This window comes from Manduca sexta, chromosome 19, assembly GCF_014839805.1.
Source record: "Manduca sexta isolate Smith_Timp_Sample1 chromosome 19, JHU_Msex_v1.0, whole genome shotgun sequence".
Taxonomy (NCBI): Eukaryota; Metazoa; Arthropoda; class Insecta; order Lepidoptera; family Sphingidae; genus Manduca; species Manduca sexta.
In genome coordinates this window covers 9688614-9703265 of record NC_051133.1, presented here as the reverse complement: position 1 = coordinate 9703265, position 14652 = coordinate 9688614, and the positions used below count along the sequence as shown (strand labels likewise).

Genomic DNA, 14652 nt, shown 5'->3' with positions numbered 1-14652 from the left:
TTAGTTTGAAATACTGGTAATTAAATGAATCTAAAATCCGGATATTTAATTTGGGTGAATTAAATATTTAATTTTAAGATGAAATATTCTATATTATATCTAAAGCCTCTTTCATTTTCTATATTCAAGCCGGTTTTCACATAATTATGGAAATATTTATTCATCGTACAATAATTTTATAGATCATGTAATAATCATTGTAATGTAACCTTTATTGTTAATTGATTACGGTATTGAATGGTGTTGATGTTATTAATTAAATATCTTGTAGGAGTTCTTCAGTTATTGCTTCATCTGTGTTTACTTAACGGGGCAGGCATTTACACGTGACTTCGTCTGTATAATTTAGAAAACTGTAATTGTGGGAGATTTTTGGACAATATTTAACATTTCTACATTACGCGTGAGTTATGGTCGCTATAAAATAGTATATTAGCTAATAAATGATTATTAAAAAAAATACTTAATACGTTTTTTATATGAAATCCCAAACAAAAAACCAGAAAATAATAATTAAAGATACCATTACGTTAATAACTAACTTTTCAGATATAATTTTAAATACCTCAAAACATAAATTAATAAGATTTTAATGCTATCTATTGAAAGACAATTGTAGAGATGTTAAAACGTCGATGTTGTACCGGATTAAGAGAGTTCTTGCAGGATTTCGGTAGTGTAAGTAAATCCCTGTACAAATATCCAGGCGCTAGCATCCTGTCGCCGGGAAGGCGCTTCTCACTTAATACGTTTTCATTGTTTAACGTCACGAGATTTTTCATTCTTTAATTCTTAGAGTTATGAATACAAAATGTTGTTATATTTTTTCGGAGTCATATTGTCTATGAAGCTATAAATTGCAGTCAAAAAGGGTGTCTGTTTAAGATTATAGATTTTGAAATGAAGAAAGAAATGTTTACATATATAAAATATGTCGATGAATGAAATTCTTAATTTGACATCGATAAATTTTCATATTAAATTATATGAAACAACTTTAAATAAACATTGTTAATCAGTTATCTACTAATTGGAAAAGGTACCCTTCTTTGGAATAAAGAATGTGTGCTGTGATTTTATACATTTTATTTAATGGCGGGCCATCATTGTCTGATATTCAGCATGGTGCACCTACATATTTTTGCGATCAAAATATTTTAGATGCGTTATTTCGGCATTTACCCATAAGCCACATAATTAAGGTTTATTTTTTTTTTACATAACAATTTGGTATATTGTTTTAGTATTCTTTTTATTCTCTTCCTTTCTCCCGCAAACTTGAAGCTAACACTTAACGTTAACAGCCATGGCAGCGCAAGATCTAAACTATGCTATGTTATGGTAATGAAAATACTAGGATTAAGGATATTATAGGTTCATGTCAATTTATTTTATTAAGAATTTAGTCATGGGTCTTTATTTTCAATAAACGATTTACAATTTGATTAACAAAAAATATTTCGTATTCAATATATTGAAAAATATATAATATAAATTGCTATTAGAACTAAATTGAAGATCTTAAAATATTATAGCGGTCTAGTGGTTAAAATGAAAACGCGCATAGCTACTTGGAGAGCGGCATGTAGGTTAACACAAGCTTCGGGATGAATCTGGAATACCTACCGCAGGCACGATCCTGCGGGATTTGCCGGGATTACACGCGTTTATCCCGACTAACTCCCGCATCTATGCTTCTGATATCTGCAGCGTATGCCACAAAACATGAAGCAGAAGGCTTGCCTGAAAATGACTTAATGTAACAATAAACATTTTTTTCTCGGTTTGAAAATTGTTTGAATGACTATTACCAAATCAAATTGATGTCCAAAATGAACTAATATAAATTCTTACATATCAGATACTAAACATATTTTAACAATATATAATTTACAAGATTCTGAATTGTTAACACGACCTTGTGAAGCCAGACGTAATTCAGAACAACTGTATTTGCATTTACATTTCTATAAACACGTGTGTCAGTGGCAAAGCGTTTATACAACTCGATTCCTACCGGCTTCCCTTTTAGGTTTATTTTTGTTTGTCTTAGTTTTTGATCTGTTAAATTGACCGCGATATGATGTTATCAAATTAGAGGATTTTTTTTCATCGGGTTACTTTTTGAAAAAATTCCCTCTTCGCCACTGACGTGTGTTTCATTTCATTCGACGCTGCGGCGCTGAGTCTATGTAATATTACCAAGTAAGCCTTCTGTACGACTCGCGCTGTGGCGAAGCTATTTCTTCGGGATTTGACGTTATCTTTTAACCCAGCATAATTACTTCGTTTAAATCCACTGCAAATGAAAATATTATTGTGGCTTCGTTCTTTTTACAAATTAAATGTAAATCCTTTAATTAACGCGATTTTATCTCGTATGCTGATTAAAAGCTTACGCGTTTTAGTCTTGATTGTGAAACTCAGCGTTGGTGAAGATTTTGTTTAACTAAATTAAACGAAACGACTGCGTTATAAGCAACATATTCATACCACATAGGTCTTCGTAGTGCTACATATTGCAAATATTATTTTACGCTCGCGATCTTTGACTGCCTCGGTGGCGTAGTTGTATTGCATGTCCGGTACAATAGCGCTCTGAGGTCCTGGGTTCGAATCCCGGGTCGGGAAAAGTAATATTTGGGTTTTTTCTGCTCAGTATCAGCCCGGAGTCTGGAATTTGTGCCCGATATGGCGATAGGCTCGCCCCCTATCACATCATGGGACGGAACATACTTGGCGAAAAGGGGGTGCCCTAGTTGCGCCTCTGCATACCCCTTCGGGGATAAATGCGTGATGTTATGTATGTATGTATCTTTACATATTTGACGTTGAGTCTAATATCCATATTTTACATTGCTGAACAAAAACATACAAAGATACCTAGCAGCGAAGAGTCCGTATAACCCAATTTCTAGCGGCTTCTCTTTCATAATTTATATGATATCTAATAATCATAAGAACGATTTCGCAACTGTATTTATGCATATTACTTATTGCGTCGGGTTATTTCGGAAAATTTCACCTTTCACTATTGGTATCCAGAACAGCATGTTTTTTTTATTTATTTTTTTTATTTCTTAGAATGACGTAACGGACTTGCCGTTGCCTGATGGCAAGCGATACGACCCATAATCAATAGAAACACTAACACCTTGAATTACAAAGTATTGTGGAATACCACCACCGCACTCGCCATCCGGAGACGTGAGATGTTAAGTCTCATTATGTCCAGTAGTTACACTGGCTACAATGTCCTTCAAACCGGAACACAACAGTGACTACACACTGCTGCTTGGCGGCAGAAATTGACATAGCAGTGGTACCTACCCAGGCGGACTCTCACATATGAGAAACCTACCATAAGCAATTGCAATATTAATTAATAGTATTGGTAATAATAGGTTTTTCCTGATTGTACTTTTTTGGTGTTATCTATATAACTTCGGCCAATTTCAATAAATTATGAATATCTTTGATACGATTGTTAGAACAAATCAAACAAAATAAGTCGTTTATAAGTATACTGTATTGAAATATTATCATATTGTATATACATATATTTATGTAATAATATTTTGTACCTTATATGTTTCGATATTTATGACATTACTTATTTTATGTTTGTATTTATTATTAATTGGCTTATTTTCATTTATGTATGTTTTATTTGTAAATATCAAGTTACCCTGATGCACCTACCTTATTTATTTCTGTACCACCTTATGTTTGACTCGGAGAGAATGGTTTGGCATTAAGTTCGCCGATAAACATTTGCATATAAAGTGCAAATAAATTAAAAAATATATATTATGATTGGTCCATTTTCGCTATCGATCGAAAAAGAGTGAATCTGAGCATTTATTGAACGCGATCCAGCCCCTTAGGATGTCCAACAAAAACGAAAGTCGATGTCGTTTAATTTTGATCTCTGTGATTGATCGAGAGGTCAATGCGTCAGTCACGTGGTAATCTTTCAACCAATCCCAATAAAACGATACGGAGTCGAGTCCTGTTTTTTTGCTATATTCTAAGACACCATATACTACACTATTTTATTTTGTCCAGAATTTCACTTTAATACCTAATTCATCTAACTAAGGGTTGCTTAATATCGAACTCATTCAAATAAAAACTCTTCGATATTTGAAACTAAAATTAACCGCCTAATAATAATGCAATATGTTGTCAAAAGTGACGTTTTCATAACAGATAATTATTTTGTTATAGTCGACGTTGACGTAGGGGTTTGATTTATCGGTTTCGCGGGGCCTAGGGGTCAGTTTAAGTATCTATATTAGATTTTTAAGGCGAATATCAACACGCGTAACAATGATATTGCAGAATAATTTGTTATTATCAATAAGTAAAAAAATTAAGCATAAGGAAAATACGCAACGCATACTTAAGATATGCACTATACTGATTGTAAAAGGTTTTTTATAATAATAATATACATACTCTACTTAATAGCTATTAAAAAGCAATAAGTGAAATTAAGTATTACTATGAAACTCAGAAGTAAAGGTTTTTTTTTTTTTTATTATTTTTGGTTCACAAAACTGGGTACAATATTAATTTTAAAACATATAAAGTAGTACATGCGATAATAGGGTACGTAGCAATAACATTGTGCCCTTCTAGATGTGAACACTACATGCGAAAAGGGCTTGCGTTTACTTAAATAAGTCAGTCAAAATACTGATTAGAAATTTTTAAATTAAATATTATCGCATGAAGAAAACATAATCACATGTTTCTTTTTTATCGCTTTAAATATCTTTTGTTTTATTTTTGCTAACCTACGAAATGGCTGAACGAATTTTGTTAGATTTATTTTTAAGAAGCGAAAGGTACTTAATATGTAATATTAAGAGTAGTCCAAACTAGATTTAATCTGAATGAGGACTTTTATGTGGAGCAACTGTGATTTAAACGAATTTAATGGATCATAGAATAGATCGCAATTCTATCAATTGTTTTCTTTCGTCACTAAATCTGTTTTATGTTTACAATAGATAACTTCTAATTATTATGAACAATTGCGTAAATGAATCTATAAACTAATCAATTACAATGTAGAGCAGATAAGAAGTATACATTTTTATACGGTGAGTGGTACATGTCAGCCAATTATGACTGGTATTATGATGACGATAAAGTGCATAATTCAGTTTTTTTTATAAAATAACGCATCATGTAATACAAATTCATCTAGATAATAAATAAAATTGGTTATCTTTCTTTTAATCAATATTTTATTTTTATTTTCTTTTTACATTCAAGAATGGAATCCGGAATAAAGGTTTTACTTAGGTAAAATATTAGGGCTTATCTTTTAGTACCGAGGGAGGGAGTGGTTAAAAAAATATTCTAGTAATAATTACCTTTATATCCATTGTAAATAATAACTTATAGTTGTTTTATTACTAGACTATTATTATAAAGTAAATAGCTTTAATGGTTATGAATTTTCTTATTAATATAAAACATTTTAATCGCTTTACTCAAAAGATTTTTGATTGTCGCTTAGATATAATTGCCGTTCAAGCGTCGTTATATATATGGATAACCAGATAGGCTAGCTGTTTTATGATAGCAATGTGTAACAATGTACGGAATCCTAAAGAATTGCTTGACCTAGAGACAGGAACTTCTGCTCTCTAATCCAATGATGGATTACATAGATTGTTGATAAGAACAAGTATAATTAGTATATCATATCCGGTAAATATATGATTTCGTCAAAGGATTCTCCGCCGCCGACATTGACAAAACTTATGCAATCGGTTGACAATTTTTTATAATACTACGTGTATTTTCATTAAACAGGTCGGAACAATTATAGTTACCGCTAAGAAACACATCCTTATGTCTATATTTGGATTACGTTGGTGATGTATTTGTAAGCTATGGTCGGTGGTGGTGGGTGAGGGCTTGGGTTCGCATCCCGGGTCGGACCTAAAATAATAGTGACTGGGTTTTTAAATATTAAAAATTACTTAGTCGTAGCCTGGAGTCATGAAGTTGGCAGTGTCAACCTCCATGCTGCGGAAAGCACGTAAAGCCGTTGGGCCTGCGCTTGATCTTTCCTGCGATGTCGGATTGCTGTCTCACTAGACTATGAGAGTGATGGAACAGAGAGTGCACCTGTGTATTTGGCACACACTTGTGCACTATTATATCTCCTGCGAACTTGGTTGATCTCAGTTGAGTTTGGCGGCCGTGGCCGGAATTCGACTAGGAGGGATTCATTCATTTCACATTACACTTAGAATCAGATTTTGTGTAATCAATTTGACTTCCCCGGATAACTCAATTCATTTAATTTTCAAATTCAATCAAAATGTTTGAATACTTATTGCAAAATTAATAAGCATGCTTAAATGTCAATTTCGAATATTTTTCATAGACTATGAAGATGGCCTGTTGGATAATTCAGGTAACAAGTACAAAGATATCGATAGCACGTTATCATTAAGCGTTTGTCAGTCGTTGACCCCACGTCGGCCGTTTATTTACTAACTTCGACGATTTGTATTGAAAATGTAGATCATAATATTACGTATTAAATGGAACTGCAGTGCTTTAATATACATTTATTTTATATTTGTCTAGATATTGCACGCGGTTTCGCCCGTGCAAAAGGCTTTTCTACTACTAAAGTCCCTTAAACTCTATAGCAATTCACAACGTCTGTACGACACCAACGCCATCTATTTAAAAATAAGGATAAAAATGTGTATTTTTTGTCATGGCAGAAAATTATTGGGATAAAATGTAGCTTATGTGTTAGTACAGGACATGGTCTAAACGTGTGCCAAATTTCATCCCAATCCTTTCAGCTATTTCTGTGTTTACTACTAATAACACAAACTTTCGCAATATAATGACGTGCATAGAGCTTAAATAAATAGATCGGTAATATTCCAATATAATATAGTTTAAACTTATATAAGATGTATTAAACAACAATGAATGTTAATTTTATAGAAGGTATTGGATGTATCTTTCCATAACTTAAGTAGAGACTCTTTCTTACATAACATAATGCAATCATTAGCAACAATACACCGTAAATCATACCTTCATATACATAATAAATTTCACTAGAATTAAGTACAAATAAATCAAGAAACGAACAAATAATCTTTATTAAAAATAATATTTTATTGATTTCAATTACTTATTCACTATTAATTAATAAATTACCTATAAAACCCGTCATATACAAACCTAAAATTCTATTCTCTATGCAAATAATAAAACGTGCTAAGTAATAGCTGAATAATTTTCTAAACATATTCAATGAAACAATGTGTTAACAAAAGTGAAATTTATGCGTCGGCTTCACTTCAAAGAAATGTTTGCTTTGGCGACTCGAGATTACGTTGTCTTTACAAAATTAGCCCGTTTATATTACGAAGGTTAGACAATGTTTACGCGCTCCGTTAGTTTCGGAAGAAATCTCCCTTTGACAGTTATGCCTGTCTAACCAGTGGGAAAACCTCCGAATTTTCATTCCACACAACCTTAAGAAGTTTTTGTAAAGTAATTTAAATGGTTAAGAGCCAACTCCGTGTAGGTATAATTATTTCTATGTTTACACGAATGTGAGACATCGAAACAACTAATTTCGAAAGAAAAATATAGTAATATAAAAAACCACGAGAAAATCTGAAATATTGTTGTATTTTGATGTTCGTTAAGGAATATTATCCGGCTATGAAACGATTAGCCACGGGTTGACTCCTATGAGTGGGAGGATATCCTTAATCCGTAATTGAGTAATCGACTGCCTTGGTGGCGTGGTGGTGCCTGCTTGATGTGACAAACCCTCCGAGGTCTCGTGTTTGAATTTCGGGTCGGGCAATATTGGGATTTTGTACTCAGTATCAGCCTGGACTCTGGAATTTATGCCCGATACAGCGATAGGCTCGCCCCCTAACATATCATGGCTCAGATGACACATGACGAAAAGTAGTTGCCATGGTTACCACTTTGCCTGTCACTCCTCGGCAGACGCGTGATGTGTTTTGATTAACGATTATTTTTTTACGGGTCTGAGCTATTTGTGTGACAAGACAATATGACCTTTGGGTATTTTTATACATATATGTAGGGAGGACCTAATAGCGTAATGCACTTAGTGCGTGCTCTTATGAAGATCAAAATCAGATAGGATTGGAAAGATCCAATACCAATACCAAAAGGTATATTCATTAACATGGCGATGAAACTTTCTATTAACTTTTACAAAGAAGTCTTGGATAAAATATAATTCTTAGCCGCTAGAAATTAATATCACAAATATTTACAATTTATCATTCTCATAAAGTAGAAGAGAGCACCTGCGTTTAAGTTGAGATTTACAAATCTGAGTGCCACTATAATTAACAGCATCATCAGAAGCTAGAGAGCACAACTAAAACAAAAAAACAAAATCATTAAACGTTACAAAACCCTTTTAAAACGGTATTCGCTGTATATCTCTTTGTGATAACGTTAAAAGTAACAAAACGGTATTTAAGATGTTCCAAATTGTATTCCATCACGCCTCTTCCGTTTTCTCAGAGCAGGCAGAGGTGTAACACGTACACTTTTCGCCAAATAAGTCTACAGGTTTGCCTATTACCCTTTGTCGGGTGCGATTCGGAACTGATTCCTAATAGAAAACTCAATATTACTATCCAACTCGGGGATCGAACCCATGACCATAGCAATAGTGAGTCTTACTGCAAATCGTCTACGGCTCGGTGCCGTAGTTTTGTAAATTTCATTTTGAAAATAAAATAAAAGTTTTCTATACCCATTACAATACAATACAAAAACTCTTTATTGCACACACACGAAATACAAATATAAAAAGGACACAAACCAAATATTATTATTAAAACAAAAGCATGATGCACATTAGGCGGCACCCATTTTGTGAGCTAAAATAAAATTTGTAGACACTATATTTCATGTATAATTTAAATTATCGTTATCAGTTAATTCGACTCTGTACTACATTTATTCGATTTTACTATCACCATACAGCAGGATAATGATAATGTATCGACTTCTTAACTGATATGCTCATTGCTCATATATTGGCCCATTGAATGACGTAGTTTATTATCCAGATCCTGCAGTGGAACCAGACAGACATACTATATCAGTAGTATTTATCTTTGACGTTGCTTTTAGATAATTGCGACATGTTTTAGTTTGCTACGACTATGCGCATCCATAATCGTTGATTTCTCATCCTCTCCTGATCGTCCTGAGTCGAGGTTCGTAATCAGTTAGTGGGTTGCTCTTAGCATGGTTGATTAATTTTCAAGGGTTGCGAGCGCCTAAACTGCTCACCTAAAAGTCCGATGTGTATAAGCCGGTCCTTGCTAGGCTAACAAACGTAGGGTCATGTTAAAAATGATGTGTTTTTACAATTGATAGATTTTATTCAACAAAATTTTGCCCATCATGTCGGTGTATGTGAGTTTAGTAAAATAAAGTGATTAAAAGCTATATTTGTTATATTTATGTGATTAAATATTAATCTAGCTTTCAAAATAGTGTAAGAAGTTATTTGAACATATGGAATCCGATAAATAATTCAATTGATTAAAATTTAGGTACTCAATATTGAACATTATTGTCAAACTGGCATATTCCTGCTGTCATCAATAAAAGTCTGTTTCCTTTTTGGCTTTATGAATATTATCTATATTTTATTTTATCGTTATGTATTTTTAATAATACGAAATATGTTTGTATGTGTGTATGTAAGAAGAGAATGCAGATAAAAATGAACGGAATTTGCAAAAAAATCGCACACGAGTAGCCCGTTTCCGGGATTAACATATAGGGTACTTTTTATCCTGGTAATTTGCTCCCATGGGTAATAATGTGTTTTTTTTTTTAAATAGATAGCGCTGGTATCATATCATGGTTTAGAGATTTGTCTCTTAAAGTGAAGTAGTCTATAGCATTCACAAGTAATGTCGTATCCTATTAGAGAAAGAATTAAAATCAGTTCAGTAGAATCAGAGATTAGCCCTTACAAACATACAAACATCTACTCTTTATAATATTAGTATAGATTGAAAGTAGTATTTAAATAACACTGTTTTACGGATTTTATCGTGACTTTTTAAATTATAATTTTCTCCCGACGTTTCGAAGACAGCCTTAGTGGTCACGGGCGGGACTGAGGTGTTGGTCATCCGCAAAGTCAAAGTTCAATATCTATCTACATTTTAAAATTATTAATCTACTTTGAATTTTTAGCTATTCACGGACCGATCTAGGCAGAACGAGCTAGAAAAAAAATATAATAAGTAAAATAGTTTTATTTCAATGAATAACATTCGCGTAAACATAAGAAATCATTATGAAAGTAGGATTTCAATAACGCAATAAATGACTCCAAACAACTCACGAGGTAACACGAACACTCGACCCGCGTCACGGGTTCAAAACCGAAAACCCGACACTGTTTTTCCGCTTCCACTATCTCATTCATAGAAATTATAACAAATTTATGTACGTACGACACCGGAGTTATTTTTATATCTTCTAATGTTAATTGAAATGACATGGCCGGTGTCGGGTCGAGTCTTTTTCTTTTTATTGAAATGCGTTTGCGTTTGCCCGTTGCCGTACATGAACTTTCTTTTACGATATCTATCGTTTACTTGCAGGGTTTCACTTTTACGTGTGTTTTATAATATATTTCTGAGTTCATGTAATGTCGGTTAAATTTAAAAAAAAACTTTTTTTTCGAAACATCTAGATGGACTTCTAATTGATAATAATATATAATTGTTTTTATTGAACATTGTATATTACTCATTTATCATTATTATTACCTTAAGATATTTTTGTTATGTTTCGATCAATAGTACAATTGTCTAAAATCTATTAATATTAACACTATATCTCCTTACGTATCTATTGTAAATTAAGGGTATTATCACAATTAAAGCGATTAATTCAGTAACTAATTCAACAACTCAATTTTCGAAATTCCACGGCCGAAACATCTAAATATAATTTATAATATGCTTAAGAATGATAAGACAATAAACCGATTATCTTATAAGCTTTATCCCTAAGTACTTATTAAATTCAACAGCAAAAACCACCAAAATCTTTAGTAAATTGTAATCAGCTCTTAAAGAAATAATTTTCCTGTTTAACGATCTTTATTTTGGTCTTAAAATCCGCTTTATATATCAGCACTAAACGAAAGTGTTTTTCAGATTAGTCGCATTTAAAAACATAGCTTTAGATGAACAGAAACCTTATTGTGAGAATGCAGTCGGCGTTTATTGGAATTAAAAAAAAATCACCTACCGTGTAGTAATTACGAGCGAGAGTAAATTCGAGGATTCCTTGAATATTTACATAATACATTAGTGTGCGTTATGAGTTAATTAATTCTTGTATTCGATTTTAAACGTCGTTGAGAAAAGAAAGTTTAATTTTTCAAATTGTTCATTAGTTTGAACGAAATTACACATGTTATAACAAATTACATTATGGTCACCACATGGAAACCACGACTATCATTATATTGGATTACGCATATATGAGTTTGTTTATTTATATGCCCATATCTCTTTGATGTGAATGTAATTTTTTGTGCCGAATGTCATTGTAGGTTTGTTTATTATATTTTAAAGTCCTTAACCAAATATGTATCAGGGATCGTGTCATTGTAAGTGCTCCAATGCATGATACATTTCAACTAGATCTCTCAAATGAAACATACAATTCTAAAAATTTTACTCAGGTTTGTAATCAAACAATAATTTTGTTCACAGTCGCGTTTCCAAGCGGAGAGACAACCCAACTGTCTGTTCAAAGAGGAATTTGTGGACGGCTACAACAGATACCACCTGGTCAAGAACGAAGACCGATACATAGGGTTCAACCGGCGCGGCGTGCAGCTGCGGCGCGGCAAGAGCCGGCTGCCCGAGCGGCTGCACAAGTGCTTCTCGTTCATGAAGGAGAACCACGACTTCGACATCAACAGGCACAACAACCTGCTGGCCAACACGAAGACGTGGCGCTCGCAGCGTAGGCGACCCCCGCCGCAGAACTCCATCAAGCCCCCGTGCCACGGCGTGCGCCACCACCACGGCAGGCATCAGAGGCGACGGAACTGCGACGGCACGTAGGCGTCACGTCGGCGACACATTAGCAGCTTCACGCTTCAACGCTTCGCGCGTTCCGTTGCCAGCTGTCGTTGGACATTGTGAGTGGACAGAGTATTAGTCAACTATCGCAGTATTATTACAGTGACGTGGACTGGATAGCGTTAGGTTAGTCGCGGTGGCCGCGGCGTTTCAAACGCCGCATGAATGGTAGCTAAAGCGAGAGAGCAAACATTTGAATGGGGGAAAAAACGCCGAGCCGGGACGTCGTCCGGAGCTGTGAAATTCCTTAAGGTCGTGTAACATCATGGCGCTCGTTTGCTCATGAGCCAGCGGTCGGACTCGTGCTCTAAAAGGAAAAAGGTTTTCTGTGGAACGAGCAAATAGTCGCACCGGTCACGAGTCTTCCGACAGACCACCGCTGAACTCGACACCGTTCGACGTCGTCGCGTCGGCCGCACCGTGTCACGTGACACTCCGCGCGGGACACCACCGTGCCGCATGCGCATGCGCCTAGTGGACGCGTTAAAGCTCGTAACCTACTGCTCCGGCTGGCCCGCTATAATGTAGCAAAACGCCTTTACGTCAATTCTCAGTGTGTTATTATTTAAAACGCTTTACTATTAAGTACGGATTGTGTTATCTGCTTGTAAATATAATAAAACCATCGTGTTTACTTATTTATCGAAAAAAACTTTAATCAGAAATTTGTATACGTAGGTATTAGATGTAAAGTTGTATTAAAATGTTTTTTATGTATTTAATTATCGGTATTTAATCTATCCGACCGACCGCTCTCTTGTGATTAGCCACAGTTGATATGACCTAGTTTTCTCTACTAACTTCATGTACTGAAACTATTTCCTTATTAATGTTCATAATGAATATTTTCGTGCGATTCTGTGAATTTGATTGTATGATTTTGAGCGCTTTGTAAATATTGTTTTAGGAGTTCGTATGTGAGTGATAGGTTTTTTTGAATCTCTTTAATATCGAAATTCGTGGATTTCTATTGACGCTTGTAGTAATTTTTCGAGTAAATACGCGCCTGTGTTGAATGCAGAATGCCTTAACTTTAATGCAGTTGTACATCGTGTCTACCTATTATTATATAAAGATTAATCTAAGATCTGTGCCATAGTGGGCTAGCAATGTTAGCTGCCAGTTCGCATTGCAGCTATGTTCTATTTGTGTCTGTAAACTTTGTAGAAAATCAATATTTATCTTAACAGTACATGCTAATTGTAAATTTTCACTTAGAGGTTATATCTAAACTCCATAATTTTGTATTTATTCCATTTGTATTGATGATTGAGAATTGTGTGGACCTCTACGTGAAAATATATAAAATTTTAGAAAATGTAATATTGTACCTTGTATCCATTGTATACTCGTATTGAACGACTGATTCCGAACATTGTGGATTTAATCAAAACCTTTTTATATGACGGAAACCTTTTGTAAACTCATTTAATACAAACGTTTAAAGTGAGTACAAAAGTGAATACAGCAAAAATTTTGTATTAGCCGACAGATTTTGTATGAACTCCACTGAGTTTTTAAGAATGTACCTAAAATTTATTTTCATTTATCATTAACGTCAATGTTTTAAAAACATATTTAGCTATTTTTTTTTTGTAGTTACAAACTTGACAATAATTCCAGCATTTTGAATTTTGCAAAGTTCGGATTCGGTCTATCTATTATATTAAATGTTAAAAGTAAATGTGAACAGAAATCGCTACACATTCCTCGATTATTCCATAGTACGTAGTATACAAACAAAGACATTCAAACATTCCAAACAATGTTTAATAGTTTTACAAAATATGCGCTTATATACATAATAAATTCGTGAATGACACTGTGTATTGTAACACTGTGTCTAATTATAAGTATTCAGATGCAAACGAAATATAATTGCTAAGAAAAATTACAAAATTAAATCATATTTAACTCGCCAAAGTTGTGTCATTTCTTTAAGAGATCCTTGCTTTAGAAAAATAGGTACGTCTTGACCTGTTTTGTTGTAGCAATCCACTAGAGTCTAGACTTTTAAAACCCGATGAAACAATAGACTAGCGTAGTTAATTATATCCTAAACTCTTCAAACAAAGCTGTTTCGTATTATATTCCACACCTATCCCCTTTTTTTATTTATTACTAGTTTATAACCCTCAGTTATCCTTTCATTTTTAATATAACATGTTAACTTTCTGTGCCAACCTTACTAATGTAATGAGAATTCCTATCCCATTAATAATCCTATTTGTCCAAAAGTAGCTTAACCGGGTGCGGCCACAAAAAAGCGATATTTCCAATAATCTCGCCGGAAGAGGGTGTTTGCGGGTGAAATGTAAGTTTAAGAACAAACAGGGTAAAGTGGGGCTAACTGGGCGTGATGCCACGGGTTCGGGATGGGAGTGCGTGCGCGCGCCCTGATTAGCACCTACAACTGCGTAGAGAAGCTTGGGGACAGAGGTTAATCTTTATTATTCTTTCTAAT

At 34.0% G+C, this 14652-nt stretch overlaps 1 protein-coding gene across 1 annotated transcript in view; it reads left to right on the top strand.

Moving 5' to 3' along the window:
* LOC115440833 overlaps positions 1-14111 on the top strand; it is a 124826-nt gene extending 110715 nt beyond the window's left edge. Inside the window, exon 5 of the mRNA XM_037440524.1 lies at positions 11802-14111. Coding sequence (XP_037296421.1) covers positions 11802-12170 — 369 coding nt within the window. The 3' untranslated portion in view covers positions 12171-14111. The remainder of the gene's footprint in view (positions 1-11801) is intronic.
* Positions 14112-14652: the final 541 nt, after the last annotated feature.